Source organism: Phoenix dactylifera, chromosome 9 (genome assembly GCF_051530095.1).
Source record: "Phoenix dactylifera cultivar Ajwa chromosome 9, Ajwa_hap1_PhDact_Kaust_v1.1, whole genome shotgun sequence".
Classification (NCBI taxonomy): Eukaryota; Viridiplantae; Streptophyta; class Magnoliopsida; order Arecales; family Arecaceae; genus Phoenix; species Phoenix dactylifera.
Window position 1 is genome coordinate 31800713 of NC_143198.1, and position 19004 is coordinate 31819716.

Genomic DNA, 19004 nt, shown 5'->3' on the forward strand with positions numbered 1-19004 from the left:
ATATTTTGTGTCGGTGTTGAAATGCTTTTTAAACCACACCTATCTCAGAATAAATGCATCCTCTTATTCTCAAAAAATAGGTTGTCCAGCCACCAATATGGTAGCCCAGTTGGAACGGGGCGTTTGTTTCCAATCAAGTGATTTCGAATTCGAAACGCGCGGACGTCGATTAAATTTGGAGACCGGATGCCCCACGCCTGGACACATGGCTGAAAGCGCTACTGGTCGGCTGGTAGCCTGGATAGTGCCAGATGTGACGTACTCACACGGAGGGTCGGATCGGATAACCGAGCCAGCCCACGGGTGGGAGGGTATGAGTAAAATCGGCCAGGGTGCCCAACACACGGTCATTTCTGCCTGCATCGAATATTATTCTGACATGGTGGGGGCCCAGTGGGGGCTCCTACGTGGGGGTGGGCTTGTCTCTTCCTCCCCTCCTTCATTTTTTTTCAAAAAAAAAAAAAAAAAAGCTGTCCGGCCCCAGAAAAATACTGTTCAAAATATGACATTTAAGTGCTCGTGTGGAAACTAAATGAAGCCGTGGTAGCAGAATTCTTCAACCCCAGAAAGAATCAGTCAAATTCCTCTTGATGGGCAAGCCTTGGTTTCCTGCGGTAACAAGCCTTGGCCGAAAAGTTAATGCACCTGCGCCAGTACAAAACCATTTGGTTTTCTACGAGGACCAGGCCAGCACCGTAGCTCCACGATTCAATTAAGCTTCCTCGCGAAGGAAGGGAGGGGAGGTGCCTTTCTTTGCTCTTGATTAAGGGCAGGTCCTGACCGGTGGTCCAGTATTCCATCTACACAAAATTTCCACGGAGGATTTCTTGATTGATTGGGACTTGGGTCCAAGTTAAATATTTGGATGGGTGAATGATGCACGCACCACGAGTCATGGAAGACGGCTTTTTCTCCACTTGTCTTTCTGTCTGTCTGTCTATCTGTCTGTCTGTCTGTCTGTCTGTCTGTCTATCTATCTATCTGTCTGTCTACATGCTTACACACATGTGTGCATGTAGTTTGATAGCACGCCAATCCTTCAACTTCGTAGCCAAGCAAGGGTGAAATTTTAAAAAGAAGAAACCTTGATTCTTCTGTTCATACTATCTATTTTACCGTTAGCACTTGCAATGTGCCTATGCAGATACATGCATAAAAAACAAGTAGATCCAGTATGGTTCTCTTAGTTTTTTCAAAAAAATTATACATATAAAAAATCTCAGTAGAGATTAAAGCATGGTTTTATTTCCACCATCATTTGCTATTGATCACCGCTCTGTTCCAAAAATGGGAAATAGTCCATGAACCATCTGTCCCTGGGCTGCCAGTTTGGTCTCACCAAACGGCCGCCGCTAACCTTTTTGGGTTCAAGGGCAGTTTCGTTATATTGTATAATATATCACAAGTTTTTAGCTGCCGGCTCGTCGCAAGGCAGCGAGGAGGCGTCTCTTCTTCCGGTCCCCCGTAGGGGGAATTTTTTTTTATATATAAAAAAAACAACCCTAATCATTCCCTATCTCCGCTCTCCAATTGATCGAATTCGGGAGCACGATGCACGCCAAATCGAAGATTTCGGAGATGCTCCCCAGGGGCTTCAAGGCGGGGAAGTGGTAATCTCGAACCCTCCTCGATGCCGCTTTCTCTTTCGTGTTTCTGTTCTTAATCTGGTGTTTTGATCGGTTTTGGATCTTCTTGCTGGGGAACTGGATCCTGTTTTTGTAATTTTTGTCACGGAATTTTGGTTGATTGGGTGGCAGCAAGACGTCGCTGAAGCTCGCGGTGGCTCGAATAAAGCTTTTGAAAAACAGGAGAGAGGTTTTGTTGAAGCAGATGAGGCGGGATTTGGCCCAGCTTCTGGAGTCCGGCCAGGAACAGACCGCTCGGATCCGGGTTCGTTCTGTTCCTTTTAGCACCAACTCACGTTTGTATCATGAAAGATTATTTTTTTAATTCGATCTTCTGTGAGCTCCTGTCTTTTAGTATCACAATCTTAAGTTTGCCGATCGGCCTTTTCAGTGGGCGTTGATATGATGAGATTCGTAGTGCCAAAAATTTCATGTCAACTGAATAATTGATGCTGTCATGATGAGACTAATAACGCTCTGATAGTTGACTTTGGTTTTAGATTCATTATGGTGCTTTAACTTAGAGTAATCTAAAATAAAGTTTCCTAGAACTAAAGATACAAAATATTTTGTTATGTATTTGATTTTCCTCTAAATTTATTATGGTACTTATATTTAGATTTTTTCTTACACATGAAACTTAATTTCAATAGAATAACAATTTTTGGATGGTTAAAAAACCTAATGGCTGAATTTCTGTTACTGCAAATTGGTATTAGATTAAACAAGGAAACTGTCCACAATAACATCATACAGAAAGGAAGCAATTTAGTTACTTCTCAGTATGGTACAGAATAAAATTACTGGTTTTATGACCATTATAAACATATTACGGAAATACTTCATTCTGGATCTAGTGTCCAACAGAACTTATTCTGAATGGAGATAAGATTATAGTATTGTTTTTTCCTGGTGTCAACTGACGTAGGACTTGTTCATCCATAAACTAGGGAAACAGGACCTGTACTTTGAATTTCTTTACATTGAGATATAAACTCACAATAACTTTAAGCTTCATTCGCGTGCAAGCAGAGTTTGAGAGCAATCAATCTTGATTATAAGGCAACCATTTTGGGCTGACATTTAGATCTGACAACCTTCAGGTTTTTGATAAAGTACACAACACGACTTCTTTCTAATGCTTATAGAACTGCTTCTCAATTGCATCGCAATCTAGAAAGCCAAAACAGGAAAATCAAGAGAACAGTATCTGAATACTTATGATTAAAAATTATCTGAGAAAGACATTTTCATTGTTTTATTCTAAATTCAAAATTGCTCTTACTGAAAAAAGAAGAGGAGAATCTAGAGAACGATATAGGATAAATGTTTACATGATTATGTAATTATATTCCAGGAAAAATATGTTAATTATTTGTCATAAATATAAAAGTTTTCTGATGCATCTTATGTCCTTACGCATAATAGCTAGGATTTTACTGTACACAATTAAACTATGACCTGACCAAACATAGGATTGAATTTGTATATGGCCATAATAAACTTTCTGAGGGGTTTGCAGAATCTGATTTAAGTTTATCCATCTGGATTCAGTTATTGTCATTATAAATTTGATAGCCTGGATAATATGACATCTCATTGCTGTCTTCTGAATTGTTGAGGACTTATTATTATATTATACATTTAAATTTCAGTTCTGGATTTAATTATGTGCTGGAGGAGTCCATCTATCAAAATTTGTGTCGATAGGCTCAATACATGGAATTTATGAATTTCAAATAATTCATCACTTCCTTCACTGAGGAGAGAAGTGAATGAGCAGCTTATTGCTCGGAAGCATCCTCCATTTGACTAAAATGATAGAAGATGTGGAGGATATTTCTACACAGTCCGCTGGGAGGTATGGAAGAACAGGAACGATAAAATTTTTGGGGTTTTAGTTTTGTTTCAGCACAGTATGTTTTTCTGAAGCAAGTGTCCGTTGTACTTGGATGGGTGGACCTATGAATGTTGGAGTCTGCGAGATCTGATACTGAGGTGAACATATTGATTAATTAAGAACGTGAGCATAGCCTTCTGTCTTGATCACAACATTAACTCTACCATACAAGTCAGCTATATTGAGTTAATTTCATTTTGGCTGTTATTATTTGAAGATGTGGCAGCAATTCACTTATGAGTAACTGATAAATGTAGTCATACTCTACTGCTGACTCAGACCTTATTTAAATAGCTCCTTATATATTGATGTGATTTGCACCTGAAATTGGACATGATGGAGGTGCAGCATTACCCATCGAGAACAAAAGAAAAACCAAATTTTATTATCGATCTCCTGCAAACCTCCTTTGGATTGACTTTTTCTTCTTGCATTTTCAGGTTGAACATGTGATAAGGGAAGAGAAGACAATGTCGGCATATGATCTCATTGAGATATACTGTGAACTTATTTTGGCACGCTTGCCAATAATTGAGTCACAAAAGTATGTAAAACCAGAGAATTTCATTGTTCTGTTCCATTTTGTACTCATAACTATGTCTAGAGTTTCCTCTATGTGGTTTTGTGCAATTCGCTTCTCTATCATCTTATCTATATTACACGCACGTGATAAATGTTGCATGTGTTGGAGAAATTTTAATTTTCATATATAATTTTACCCATGTAAGATTACATCTATCATTATCCTTGTCTTTGAAAAAATGAGAAAAAGAAATGTTTCTTAATTAGTTTGTTCTAATAATTGGGGACTATTCGGGGAAAAGAATTTGCGGCATTATAAAAGGCTATGTACGAGTGCTTTGACCCATGTGGATACCCACCAGTGCATATAAGCTTGTTCGAAAGAACATCCTGATTTTGCCCTTTCCTACCTCCTACCAGCTGTACTTGAGCCAATTTGTCTTCATCACCTCTCCTTACTGTTTTCCTCATCTCCTGTCTTTTCTTTCCAGCCACCTGTTTGACTAACTCCAAAAACAGAGGACCCTAATCTGAATGAGGTTTTCAGGCTTCATGGTGTTTTGATGTGATTTAGTGTTTTAGTCTCTCCATGGGCTGTAGCCTCTGGCTATAAATTAAACTTGTTGGATCAAGCAATTTTTGTCGTAACATAGCTTATTGAAAGAGTATGACTCAGAAGATTATTAGTTCTTAGGTTGTGATGCATCTTATGTCTCTTGATACTAAAAATAGCACATACGCTTAGAATTTGCTTTGTCAGAAAAGATTTACTCTCCTGTGGAATCCATGAAAGCTTCACTCTCTCTATTGAGATCCCAGTTCAACTTTTCAATTCTTAATGTAACATGGGTATGCTATGAGTTTCAAGTGAGCAATTTTTAGGAGGCTTTGCCTTTCATGTCATGTCAATAGAATTTACAGAATCTTTATTATCAGACTCAGACATGTACTCAGTTGTTGGATCCAGCATGTTAGGGAATTGGTTAATTGTAATTATATCAATCTTTTACATTCTAGAATATGAAATTTTTGAAGTAGCATATATTATGGTGTTTTATCTTATATATGTTTGATACTACTTCTTTGTTTTTGTGTGCTAATTTATTAGAAATGGTTCAATTTATACTGTGATGATGATGTTGCCTTTGATTCCAAAGGTCATGGTGTTTGTGTCTTGTTGGTTGGAGTGCTGAAAAGTGCCATGCTAATGAACTACTGATGCTTTCATATACTTCAAAGGTGGCCACAAGTATAATCATGTAATATGAGATAATTAAAATAGAAGGGCATTAGCATCATAAAGGATTAACAAGACCATATGCATGTTATCTTCCAAAATGTTTTAAACATTTAAAGTTTAGTGATGTATGACGTACCCATAATATTGCTGTCAAAATATGTTTAGCTTGAAACGCCAAATTTAGCTCAAGAAAATGGGGTATATGAAATTCCACCAAAGTTTTCAGTACCTCCATTCTTAACCAAGCTCCATCAATAGAAGTACATTTCTAATACCATGGTGGGATTTGTTTTCAAGTCATATTGCACTCATGGCTGGTAAAGCCAGACTTTCTACCAGTCATCTGAATCTCTCCAATATTTATCATCATCAGTGCAAGAGTCTGATAAACATCTGGCCTCTGATGCGTATTCAAATCCTTGGTCTATGTCCATACAAATTCTTCAAGCTGAACATGAGAGTAGTTGAAAAAGTCAACCCTTAGAAAGTTGCAGCTTTCACCTTGGTAGCATTGTAAGGTTACAGGATTGCATGGACCACATAAACTTTTGAAACTCCCAAAGAACAAATCATAAGCTCCAGTTCATGAAGGTATAGCGGTTGATTTAAAAAGTACTTACCTAAATTTATGTTTTATATATATAAAAAAAAAACTTATGCAACCACAACCGCAAAAGCTACAATTCATGATGGTATGTGCATGTTCCTGACTATGTGTTTCCACAGAAAAGGACTGTGTTACCACAGAATCTGTTCAGTTTCTTCTTACTTGAATCTTCCTCAGGACCTTGACACGCATTGCTGGTTTTGCTAGGATATGTATCTGATATATTTGGCTTATGGATAAATAATATCTTTACTCAATACTATATGATTGTCATTATTTGGATAAATTTTTCACTGTGTTAGAGTTAGAGGTCATTTATCAGATTCCTTGATCTTCCTATAATTTTGTTACCAGGAGATGCCCCATTGATCTTAAAGAGGCTATAGCTAGCATTGTTTTTGCATCTCCGAGATGTGCAGATATACCAGAACTTATGGAAATTCGCAAGCATTTTTTAGCAAAATATGGGAAAGAGTTCATTACTGCAGCTCTTGAAGTTCAACCCGAATGCGGTGTTAGCCGTATGGTAAGTTTTTTTAAAGTTTTGTTGCACTCTTTCTCTCTCTCTCTTGTGTGTGTGTGTTTGAGGGTGGGTGGGGGGTGGTGGTGGTTGGGGCTGCATCAGGGAGAGGGGGGCTGGTTTATGATGGTGGTCGGTCATATTTTCATGGTTGGAAGATATTGGGTGTGTCGAATTTTACCGGCTAGTCTTGTTTCTAACTGTTCTTCTTTCACATTGTTAAAATTTAGGTGGTGGAGAAATTGTCAGCGAGGGCACCTGATGTTGAGACAAAAATCAAAACCTTGACTGCAATTGCCCAAGAACATAACTGCAAATGGGATCCAAAAGCATTTCAGGAGCAGATTCAGAAGACTAATGATGATTTGCTGGTAATAGGCTTTAAAATTTTCTTCAGATGCGTGTGTGGCTCTAGGCCCCTGCATGAAAAACTGACACCTGAGATTTCTTGAATCTGTAATTGAGCAGAATGGCCCTGCTACTTTCAACAACAAGATGACAATGGAATTCTCTAGTGTCAATCCAGCCCCAATGAATGAATCAATTAGGAAAAGGTTTGAGAATGTTGTGACCAGCAAACCGAACAATTTTGATACATTGCCTCATGAAAACACCAACACTCCTATCACTTCGGTACCTGTTACTTCTTACTCTAGTCCAAAAAGTTCAGGTATGAGAAGCATAACCTTCATCCATGAATCTCTTGTTGTGGTTTCATCACATATTCAAATTACATGCAAGATTTATGACCTTTTATGATTGTTCACATGCAGAAAATAGATCTGGAGAGAAAGAATTCAAATTTTCATATTCTACAGAAGATGGTGCTTTAAATCAGTCAAATTGGAATATGGAATTTAAGGATGCAACTTCTGCCGCTCAGGCAGCTGCAGAATCTGCAGAAATGGCTTGCATGGCTGCTAGAGCTGCTGCTGAACTTGCAAACTGCAGCAATGTTTCTAGACAAAGTTCTTCTGGGTCACAGGAATCGACTGTGCATGTGCCTGGCACATTAGAAGGCTCGAGGCTGGATGGTGAGAACCCTGTTGGGGAGCCGGTAACAATGGAGGAGAATGAAAGGAAAAGCTTCCAAGGAATGAAACCAGAGATGCATAGACCACAAGTGGTACAAACTAGCACTATGAGAGATGCAGGCTACGTTTATGATGGCCATGAAACTGTTGGCAATATATCATTGAGTAGATCTCTGTCTCATTCAAGCACCTCATCAATCAATGATGATGTTTCAGAGGTCGATCTTCAAAAAGTTGATATGGGATCATACAGTTATAGTCAAAAAATGTTCTTGGAGGCAGACTATGCAGTTCAGCATCAGAAGAATGAGAAAGTTGAGCATGCTGATGTTGGTTCAGGGAATGTAAAAGAAAGCAAATCAACCTCTTTCCACCGTACTAATGCATTGGATGGTGATACCATTTGGGATAATCCTGAGAATACTACAATTGGTGAGTCTAATGCTGCACTCTTTGATGACTATGGTTCTGATCCTGATTATCATTCAGTACTAGGGAGGTACAGCAGAGGAAACTTGTTGGATTTGCTTATGCCGCAACAGTCTACGGAACCTTGGAGTCCTAAGCAGCAAAAAAGTGAATCCCTGGTTACCAGTGCCAGATCACCTTTTATGACGGAACCCCATCCCACAGAGTATTCAGAAACTAAAGGTACCCTTCCATCACAGCCCACTGATAATATGCCTCCAGCTTATGACTCGGATGGCCTCAGCTCTGAGGATGATGATGAGATAGACCAGTCCACATGTACAGAAGTTATGAAACCTAGCAATTTGCTTCATTTCCAGAGAGGCTCCACAAAAGGCGTACCATCAGCAGGATCTAATCACGAAAAAACTTACTTTAGTGGGACGAAAGATGTTGAAAGAGCTAAAATAAATTCTCTCTCATCGTTCCCTGATTTTAATGAGAAAAACCATGAAGAAGAACCAAGTTCTTCTAATAAATACTGGAAAAGTTCTGGTTTGAGTAAGCGCAGAAACCAGCCATCTCCGATATATGAGAGGAACCTTGATTCACCAAGAGATTCATCGGTGGATGAGGGGGAAACTAAGGACAGGTTTGAAATGGCATCATCACCTGGTATTAAAGATTTTGAACTTTCAGATGAGAGCCATAAAAGTGGGCAAGGCCTGACCTGGGGAGGATTAACTGGTGGATTTAAAAACAGAGGTTATCATCGTCCACCTTATGTAAGGAGCCCCTTGGTTGATGCTTCACTCCCATCAAAGCAAGCCTCAGACGATGCTCCTTCTGCCATTGAGAAGCCTGTTGTTTCCAATGTGGATGATTCATCCGCAAGCACTGAGGTCCCCGTTCAGAGACGATACAGGAAAGGTTACAAAGAGTCAAGCTTAAGATCTCCAATGGCAGATTTCAATCCAGATAGTAATGAACAGGAACATCATACTGTCGGAAATAGACATCGCAGTGATAATTCTTCCACTCCACCAGAACGAGGCCCAGATGTTTCACCCATTATTGAGAAATCAACTGTTTCCCACCCAAGCAAGTTTTTGCGAACTTCTAAAGTTCCCAAGCAGGAGATGTATGGCAAGAATGCGCCCATGAGGACATATACTGAATCAAGCTCAAGTGTGTCAATGAGCTACTTGGAGAATAATGAGGAAGAAGATTTAGAGTCACAACATTCTGTTGGAAGGAGAGGCAATGCAGATGCAAAGCCTCCTCGCCAGACAATATACATACCATCAGAGGGTCAAAGAGGTAATCTTACTAGAAGTATTGATCGACCTGAAATGACAACCATCTTTAATATGGAAAATAAGGCCTCTCAATCAAGTTTTTATGCAGCTGAATCTTTTTCCAACTCAAGAATCCATGCGGGAAACTTAGTTGGAAAAGAGAGTTCCAAGTCTGTGCAACCAAATTCATCAGCTCAACAATCTTCAGTGACACCTTTAAGGACTGAATCTTCAACATTCGATGGAAGTTCAGAGACTTCGCATGCTGACTCTGTGCAACCTCTAATTCCAGAAAATGATGCAAACTTGAAGTTACCAAGTTCGAGCAGGGAAAAAACATCACACGGAAGTTCACAAAAAAAGGCTTCTCATGTACACCCAAAACTTCCCGACTATGATTCCTTGATAGCTCATTTTCAGTCACTTAGATCAAATCGAGCCTAGCTGCAGGTATTACATTTTTTTTCCTTTTTATTGCACATATATGGGGCTTGTGGCAATAAGTAGGCGATCCATCTTTGAATTTTAAATTTCATGGTTATATGTTTAATAAGTCTAGCAAACATGCATTCATACAATTTTTCAGGAGTCATTTGTTATCAGCTCTTGTGATTTTAGCAATACAGAAATATTATACAATAGATGAATTTAGCTTCTAAAGTTTTGCTGGGGTGTCTAATTCCCTTTCTATTGTCTTTTTTTTCTTTTCGTTTTAATCGCTGCTTGGTGAATGTAGTAAAGGGTCTTTCATCTGATGAGTAACATAAGTGATGTGCTTCCTAATACAAAATTCACTGCCAAATTTTCCTCCATTTCCCCTTTTCCAGAATTTTTTTTTTTTTCCTTTCGTGCCTCGTATCCATGCATCTTATACTTTACATGTCATTTCATGGTATCTTCCCAAATTGCAGAAAACTGGCATTAACACTTTCACTAGCAATGGCTCTTCTGTTATTAGTCAGTTTAATCAATTTAGATTTTAAAAACATGCTTTTCCCGGTAGAGACAAAAAAAATTTGAGAAATAATATTTAATAGAAGAGCGGGGGTTCAATTCGGGTCAGACTGTAACCCCTCATGGGTAGGGTGGGTGTTAAGGTAGAAAAGTTGGCATTAGCCCCTCTCAATCTTTTTTTTTTCCTTTTTATCTCAAAAAATTAAGAAAGAAGGTATCTTTTTATCTTTTTCAAACAAGGGTCTATCCATAATTTTTCTAGGAACCAAGAAGCATGAGGTCGGATGCGGCTCGGTTATGGGGCTGATGCTAGTTTTAATAGCATGAAATGACAGCATCCCAGGTTGGCCTCATTGTTCCTATGAATATGTCTTAGAAAACGACGTTGTTCATGTGAAATAAGCTTCCAAAACATCGTTCATGCAATGTTATGCAGTGCGAAGATGCACATCAAATGCCAAGTGGATTTATGCTTTGGTTTTGGATTATTGATGCGAAAATGGTATTAAGCATGGCAAAGCAAATACCAGCAGCCATGCTTGGCTGAATCACTTTCCCCTTTCCTGGTATGTGGACCTTGCTTACATGGGCATGGACCACCAATGGACTTGTAATCTAAGTAAGCTGAAATGTGGTAGTGCCGACCAGTGTAATCTCTAGGCCAGTCTGGTGCAGGATCAGAGCTGTTTCATGTTTGTCTGGGATGGGACCTATTTGGCCCCTCATCCCGTGACAAAATAGGAGCCTAACGTTGGAATGCGGGACAAGAACAGGCCAACGCCTTCCACATTACTGCTGCAAATGTAGGGAATTTCAAGAAGCTCTCGATTTCCTTGAATATTGAGGAATAAGAACAGTCATATTTTTATTGAATTATTTTTCCCCCCTAACCTTTAAGGATTAGACATGTTGCCAATCTCCTTTTATTTGTCGAACTTCCCTTCAACATGACCATATTTTCTTGGCAGCACTTGCTCTTCCAAGAAGACCTCCCCTGGATCCACCTTCAAGCTCATTGAATAGATGATCATATTGGTGTAACCTCAACTCTCGACGACAGGAGTTCATTAGGGATAGCAATCAGGTTAAGTTGGACCAAATATGAGTTGGGCTAGATACGATATAGGTTCTAATTTTATTAAACAGGTCAAAAATGCAAATCCAAATATAATTATTTTATTAAACAGATAATTCAAGTCGACTTATAGCAGTTTAAATCAAGTTAAACGGATTAAATGGATTAAGAGTTGCTATTCCTAGATTTCATGAATATCAAGATCAGTGAAAGAGAATTTGAATAGTTCATGGATGATACTCGTTATTTCTGAACATCCAATAAAATCAAAAAATAAAATATCTTGGAGTGCCGGGAGCAACTCCCTATCTCCGGTCCATAGGGTCTACCTGAGTGACTGATTACATAACCGGCCACCTAGTCCGTAGCTCCATTAGCTTCACGGAAAATATGTTTGGCCTGAAAGGCCCCTCCGTTCCTCATCATTGCCTAGATATCTTGGAGCAAAGGGTGGACACAACCATTACCCCTTGGGCTCTCCCGAATCCAATTAATGACCGTAGCCGAGTCCTCTTTAGAATTGGCCCGTAAAATACACCGGGCATGATGAAGGCCCGCCCAAGTAGCCTTCAACTCCGCACCTAAAATGTCAAAAAGTTGACTGCCCCTGCAGCCACGATCCTGACTGTCGGAGTTATCGTTCTTTAGTCCATTTAACTTTCCCATATATACAAATAATATTTATATAAATTGAAATAGGATATTAGTCGGCTCAATATTTAATCCGATTTGTCTTAGGCTAATTCTGAATTTCTCGACAATTAAATTAGGCAATTCGAAAACATTTTTTTTAAAAAAAATATTATCTCTATACTCAAATGAATTAAAAGATGCCAAATTAACTCCCTTGTATATTCAACCCTCTAAAAATCTTCTTCCTAGCTTAAACTCATTTAAATCTCTCCAAATCAACTTTATACGTATAATATAAGAATCACGGCTCACACATGAGGTGCACAATGATATTAATTTAGCTGTCACATAAATTTATCCGAAACTAACCTGCTCGGAAAGACGAACACCAGCCCCACCTGAACAATCAGGTTTTGTTTTTAGCCATTCCATGAATTATGCATGCAACACACTTTTTTTTTCTTTTTTCTTTTTTTTATAGCAATTCTTATTAGGCCCCCTCTCCGTAGGAGAATATTCGATGCGTGTAGAACATTTTTTACTCATACCCTCTTTATTCGTAGCAGAACTCCGCCAGCATGGCAGTTCTATTTTCATGTAAGTACGTCATACCAGCACCATCTAAATAAATGATGGATAGCGATTTGGGCCACTAAGGTAAAACCAAAGCCCCGTTTTCCTGGTGCCATCGTTTCGGTGGTGCGTGCAACACACGGCCGTGGAAAAGAATAAGCCGACGGCCGTTACCTAAAACGATGGCGTAGGCCCCACTCTCCTGGGACCCTGCCGTGGACCCGCAAACATCACCGGCCATCATCATAGCTGGTTGCGGTGTTAGTTGGTACGTCCGAGTTCCCACGCAGCGACTTCCATCGTTGCGAAATTCGTGGGTGGTGCGTCGCCCATCCCAACTATTTTTACCATTCACACCACCACTCAACCCTCTACCGTCTCTCTCACCATCCCAAATCCCCTGCGTCGCCCACGCCACAAATTCTTCTCCGTTTCCCATTTCCTTTTTTGAGTATTGCAGCCAGCTACGTCCACCCGAAGAAAGAGACCCTGAAAAGAACCAAATCCACCAAAATGGTTAAATTTGTCGTTGACATATCCAACTAACACGACCATTGAAGAATAAATCTCCTATTATATTATCGGAATATTTAAAAAATACGAACGGACCCGAACATTCCCCCGAGAACCCACGCTTACGTGGGGCCCGGTCCCCAGAAAATGGACGGGATGGGACCCGACGTCCATCGTCCCCCCGACCCCGCACGCTGGGCCCCACTCTGTCTCTCCAGTCCGTTACGTTTGAATCGCGGCTTCCCGATGTGCCGCTGAATTCCCCGTATGGCGCCCGCAGGATAGTCGTGCACCGTTTTTTTCTTTTTTTTTAACGGCTTATATACGTAACGGATATAATTGCTCCCAATAAAACTAAAAATTAATAATTTATTAAAAAGTTTCAACAAACTTTTTTATTTTTTTATAAAATTTTTAAAATAATAAGCAGCAAAAGTAGCGTCCTGAAACTCGCAGTTTTTTACTAGTAGTGCCCTCGAGCAATGCCCTTGTGCAGTATTTTTTTAGCTTTTTTTTTTTTTTTTTTTTTTTTTTTTTTTTTTTTTTTTTTTGGCTGAGATGGAAGGATCCTATCCCACAAGTATGGATACATCCAATAAAATTGAAAAATAAAATATTTCGAAGTGCTAATGGCAACTCCTCATTACCAGCCTATAAGATGCTGCCGGAGTGGCTGGCTATATAAGTAGTCACCTAATTCGCAGCTTCATTAGCTTTACTGAACACATATTTGATCCGAAAAATTCTGTCATCCCTCATTATAGCTCAAATATCTTACAGTAAAAGATGGATGCAAGCATTGTCTCGATCGAGTCTTCTTTGAGAACAGGACGTGAAGGGCCACCCAATTAGTCTTAGAACGCCGAGGATGCGGTGGCGCGCGGTTCAACTGTCTGGATTCTCGGTCCCAATCTGCTGTCTGAATTGGAGGTCGAAGCAGAAGTCAAGCTGCGCGAGATTTCGTCGAAGGTGGCGATAAGATGGCTGAGGGAAACCGTACAGGGAGGAGGCGATCGTAGGATACGTGTGATTCCGAGACGGGGACAACGTTGGGGGCGTTGACGGTGGACCCGCGAGCGTTACGAGAAGCGACAGAGGTGGACGCCCGTTGCAGGACGGACGGCAGAGAATCGCTGCCACGAATCGCCCCTGGCCGCAGACTTCTGCCCGTGTTTGCTTCACCTGCACGCGAACTCTGCCGCGCCCTCGTACGATCGCCTTCAGAGCCCACGCAATTGACCTTAAACATAAACCACCTATTTTTATCAAACTCTTTTCGGTACGTACCCTAAATAGCGACTTAAAAGCTCATTGACAATTTAGTTGCATAAAAAAAATTAATAATAAATTAGATAATGATATGTTCTCCCTCTTCTCGTTACGAATAAGCTGAATTTTAATTAGTAGATGCAATATATTGAATGCCTTATATATATATTAGAAAATTAAATATAAATATTATTTTTATTTTTTTGGTACAACTGCTTTATAGCCAATAAAATTTAAAAAAAAGCCGGCCAAAAAAATAGAAAATATTTATGTGATTTATCCAAAAAAATTTGCTACGAAAGAAGACCATCCAGTCAACTATTGAATTCTCCTCGAAAAAATATAAATAACTCTGATGGAGCCGCAGTTGTCCACCACACCACTGGATATCATGAAGCAGCAACGTAGAGTGAATAAAAAAATAATTTGAGCTGATTTATCCCTGTTTAAAATTAGCCTCTAGCCATCAAGGAGATTTAAAATGCATAAATCTTATAGTGATTATTTAAATAAAAAGCTAAAAGAATCTCTTAAACATTGTTTGCCGTTCAAATTCCTCAAAAACCTTAATACGGGCGCTACCAACGGCAATCGCGTCATGGCGACCGCACTACCGCAGCCGCATGGAGCAATTAAAAAAAAAAAAAAAAAAAGACCGCGACCGCGTCCCAGTTTCCAGACTTCACCAAAGCGCGTGAGACAGCACAGTCCGTTCGATGCTCCTCTAGCGGCAGAAGATCGAGCTTGTGTGGGACCGACACCAATTGATGTTTCTCCATCAGAGAGATCTTCTTGGGATTTTGTCTTGGGAAGCGTGAAGCGAACCCAACGCGACCCCACAAACCCGCGGCGCCTCCCACGAACCGACTCCGTCCCCAGAGTTACCAGAAACAGACAAACTGTGTGGCAACGTCACAGGAGAAGCGAAGTAAGGAATAGAGTGCGGATACGGCGACTTGGAGAGCTTTGAAAAGAGAGGAAGCAAGGAAGGGTAGCTCGGGCTCGGCTCTTCTTCTCTCTTTGCCTGCTTTCAGTCCTTAAGATCACCAACACCGGCACCAAAATTTGAGATTTGAAGAGATATATATCTATATCTTCTGCTCTTCATCTGTATATCTTCTCCTTCGATCTTTAGCTGGTGTGGAAATCGAAGAGTGAGTTATGCTTTTCTTCATGCATTGTTAGTGTATATAGGTTGATGCATGTGTTAGCTTTTGAGTTCTTAGTTGAAATCTGAAGTATTCCAATAACTTCTGTGTCCTTTGGAGACATGTCGAGGTTCCATTTGACGGATCGAAGGTATCCACAGTTTTCCCTTCTCTTTTGAAGGAAATATCTGGTTTCTGTCCATCTTTCTGAAACCATATAAACCAAAACGTTCGATCTCTTGTTTTATTTCTTGCTTTTCGTTTAGAAGATGCAGAGTCCATTTCTTTTTACCGAAAACATCTCATTTTTCTTCGACCTCTGAAGGGATAAAAAAAATACAGAAAAATCCTCGTTTTTAATTAAAGGTGGTGTTTTGGAAGCTGAAAAAGCTTGGTTCTCTGAAAATTCACAACCGAAAACAGCAAAGAAAAAAAAAAATCCGATCTTGAAACCAGGAGAATTGATATACAGATCCAATTTTTACGATCACATTACCTGGAGGAGCACATCGAGGAGCTTCGCCCCTAGAAGCGATGCAGGGCCCGTCGACGGAGGCGGCCGGAGCTGTCCAGGGGGCGGCGAAGCCCCGGTTCCCGGATCCGGAGCAGCACCTCAAGTGCCCCCGATGCGACTCCACGAACACCAAGTTCTGCTACTACAACAACTACAACCTCTCCCAGCCCCGCCACTTCTGCAAGGACTGCCGCCGCTACTGGACCAAGGGCGGAGCCCTCCGCAACATCCCTGTCGGTGGCGGTACCCGCAAGAACTCCAAGCGCTCCGCCGCCTCCGCCACCGGCGGTGCCACCGCCTCCAAACGTCCCTCCACCTCCTCCCCGCCGCCACCTCCATCCTCCGATCATCTACCAAAGCCGGAGCCTTTTTCCGTCCTCTATCCGCCAGCCACCGACCCCGACGACCGGCTGCTCGACATCACCGGGAGCTTCAGCTCGCTGCTCGCCTCCAGCGGAGGCTTCGGAAACCTTCCGGAGGCCTTCTTCTCCGGCGTGCCCGGCGGCGCCACCGCGAGGCTGCCTTGTTCCGGTACTCTGAACAGTTCGATCGAGGGTGGGATGGATCAGCTGCAGAGCTCCAGCGATAGCAACGGCAATGAGAACTCGGCGGCGCTGGAGGATTTCTTGGGGGATTCCAGCGGCTGGGCTAATGGCTGGCCCGATCTCCGCATCTATACTCCAGGTTCGGGCTTCCAGTGATCAAGAAAAAAAAACAGAATTTTAGAGCAAAGAGAAAGACAAAAACTCTCTTCTTTTCTCTGTTATGTTTTCCTCCTTTCTCGTTTCCAGGGCTTTTTATATCGTTCTGTGGAACTGCTCTCAAAAACTCTGGTATATGTTTAGTTATATAGGTAATTAATCGCGTACAGATCGATATATAGTTAGTCATTTGGGTTTGAAAAATTTCTTAGATTTCTTTTGGGCTTTGGCTTCTTTGCATGATTGAAACATGGTGAGTCAAGAAGCTTATTGGTTTTATTAGAGTTCTTTTGTGCCACAATTTCCTCTGGTTCTTTTTGATCTTTTGGAGGAGAATGCGGTTGATGGTTGGTGGTTTGGTGATTGAGTGAGACTTGATGTAAGCGTGTGGATGTCAAAAAATTATAGGTTTTATTAATGTTTTTTTTTTGTTGGAATATTGATAAATGGATTGCATGATTTGTTTTTTTTTATTATTAGGAGTTCAGGGGTCTTCCTGTTTTTTTATTATTAGGAGTTCAGGGGGCTTGTTGGTTCTCTGACTGCTTGCTTGTGCCATATCTCGTAACAAGTGCTCTCTTTTGGAGGAGAACGTTGATGGTGTTGTAGATCGATAATTGAATAAAGTATTAGCGCAAGCATGTCCGAACTTAGAAGGTTAATGGTTCCATTAATTTAATGACAAGTTTCTGGGAATATTAATAAAATGGGATGCATCATCATGTTAATATGATCATGAGTAAAGGAGCTTAGTAGATTTTCTTTGGAGTTTTCTTTTGAGCGACATTTTCTTAGAAGGTAGTCTTTTTATTTTTATAATAACTTTGCCATTATTTGGTCTTTCTGCCTGGTCTGGGATTCCTTTTTTTAATTCTTTATCCCTTTAATTACCCTTTTGGAGGAGAATGTGGGTGGTGATAGGGATTTGATGCTTGAATGGAATTAATGCAAGCATGTGGATGTTAGAACGCCAAAGGTTCCCTTATTCTATTGATGGTAAGTTGTTGGGGTTGGTGATATTAGTGGGATGCAGTATAAGTTCCATCTTCTCATTCCCTTTTAATTTGATAAGTATTCTTTGTTCTTTGTATGTTGTATGAATGGTCACAGTTGTTATGTTGGTTTTAGGGTATTTAAGTTGGATAATATTCCGTGAAGTCGTTATAGTTGTTGGGATTATGGGCTAGTGGATGCAATTCCACCTCGCATTCCATCATTTCAATATGGTATGATGTTTCTGGCCTATGTTCTCTGAACTATATAATTAGATATCATTGTTCCTTCACTTGGCATTTCTCTCATATTCGTATTCTTTGTTCTTTGTATGTTGTATGAATGGTCACAGTTGTTATCTTGATTTTGGGGTATTTAAGTTGGATAATATTCCATGAAGTGGTTATAGTTGTTGGGATTATGGACTAGTGGATGCAATTCCACCTCGCATTCCATCATTTCAGTATGGTATGATGTTTCTGGCCTATGTTCTCTGAACTATATAATTAGATATCATGGTTCCTTCACTAGTCATTTCTCTCTCATATTCCATGCACTCTTTGGTGGCCTCTGTGGAGGTTAATGTACCTCTGTGAGATTGCTGTGGTGGTCTCCCATCCTTTCGGTGAGTCAGTGGCATGGGGGTTTGCATTTGATGTTATGTCATCTTATATTCTTGAATCCATAATAGAAATTTTTTTGATGGAAATGAAGCGAGGATATTTTATTATCCGATCACCAGCAGCATAGATTTGATGTGATGGGATAATCTTTTGAACTGTTGGGAATACGATGTTATGCTAAGGCGATGGATGCTTAGTGTCTGTAAGCTGCCAAACGAGCAACTTTTGGTGGGTTGGTGCAACAGGAAACGAGCTATTCTCGGCTTCAGCAAAAACAAGAATTGATAATTTGAAGACCCCAAAATTGTCATCTTCTAATGATACTGGAGCTAATATTTTTTGTAGGACCCTCTCTTAACAATGGGATCAACCATGACATTTTAATTAACTTATTATACCTCTCAATTCTTTCAATAGAAATCTAGCAGCATGGTCGAGTTTGGATTAGGTTTTGTTAGTTATTGTACTTCCATAGGTTCGGTAAATCTCATTTTCGATGCATGCAATTGTAAGTTCACACCATTGTCTCGATCTCTGTGTCAGTTCTGTTTTATCAGAGTTTAGTCTACTTTGTCTCTTAATCCGAGAACTTTGAAAATTATTTCTCGGAAAAATATAAAGTTTTGGTGCGGCTGGTAATCAAAAATTTCATTCATACTGGCGATGTACTCTGCAGAAGAGGTTTGGGCAGTCAATGCTCCTTGTTTGGTATTGAAGCTGAAACGGGTTCTTATTTGCATGTTAATTGCTCTTTTAGCAAGCATTCATGATTTGCTGTTAATATCTGTATGGGGATCGAAGAGGGTCAAGAAATGCTTCAGAAAAAGTTGAGACCAACTTGTGTAAGCTATTTG

At 40.3% G+C, this 19004-nt stretch overlaps 1 protein-coding gene and 1 pseudogene across 3 annotated transcripts; both read left to right on the forward strand.

Moving 5' to 3' along the window:
• Nucleotides 1-1138: 1138 nt before the first annotated feature.
• Nucleotides 1139-9814, forward strand: LOC103719187 (uncharacterized). Of its 2 annotated transcripts, XM_008808316.6 has the most exons (8): nucleotides 1313-1610; nucleotides 1758-1890; nucleotides 3966-4069; nucleotides 6249-6420; nucleotides 6645-6785; nucleotides 6883-7084; nucleotides 7188-9176; nucleotides 9264-9814. In XM_008808316.6, exons 1-8 carry the CDS (start codon nucleotides 1552-1554, stop codon nucleotides 9596-9598), a joined length of 3135 nt encoding a protein of 1044 aa, XP_008806538.4. In that variant the 5' UTR covers nucleotides 1313-1551; the 3' UTR covers nucleotides 9599-9814. The 2 variants fall into 2 exon arrangements, with proteins under 2 accessions (XP_008806530.4, XP_008806538.4); XM_008808308.6 differs by having other exon boundaries at nucleotides 1139-1610; nucleotides 7188-9814.
• A 5373-nt stretch (nucleotides 9815-15187) lies between these two features.
• Nucleotides 15188-16738, forward strand: LOC103719199 (dof zinc finger protein DOF3.1 pseudogene; annotated as a pseudogene). Its single transcript, XR_015969085.2, has 2 exons — nucleotides 15188-15325; nucleotides 15792-16738. The product of XR_015969085.2 is annotated as a dof zinc finger protein DOF3.1 pseudogene (transcript).
• Nucleotides 16739-19004: the final 2266 nt, after the last annotated feature.

Excerpts from the sequence above, each read along its gene's own strand:
- LOC103719187 (XM_008808308.6), top strand. The coding sequence starts at position 1,552 with ATGCACGCCAAATCGAAGATTTCGGAGATGCTCCCCAGGGGCTTCAAG. Across the intron at positions 1,611-1,757 it reads GGCTTCAAGGCGGGGAAGTG|CAAGACGTCGCTGAAGCTCG; the intron begins GTAATCTCGAAC and ends ATTGGGTGGCAG. Across the intron at positions 6,421-6,644 it reads AATGCGGTGTTAGCCGTATG|GTGGTGGAGAAATTGTCAGC; the intron begins GTAAGTTTTTTT and ends GTTAAAATTTAG.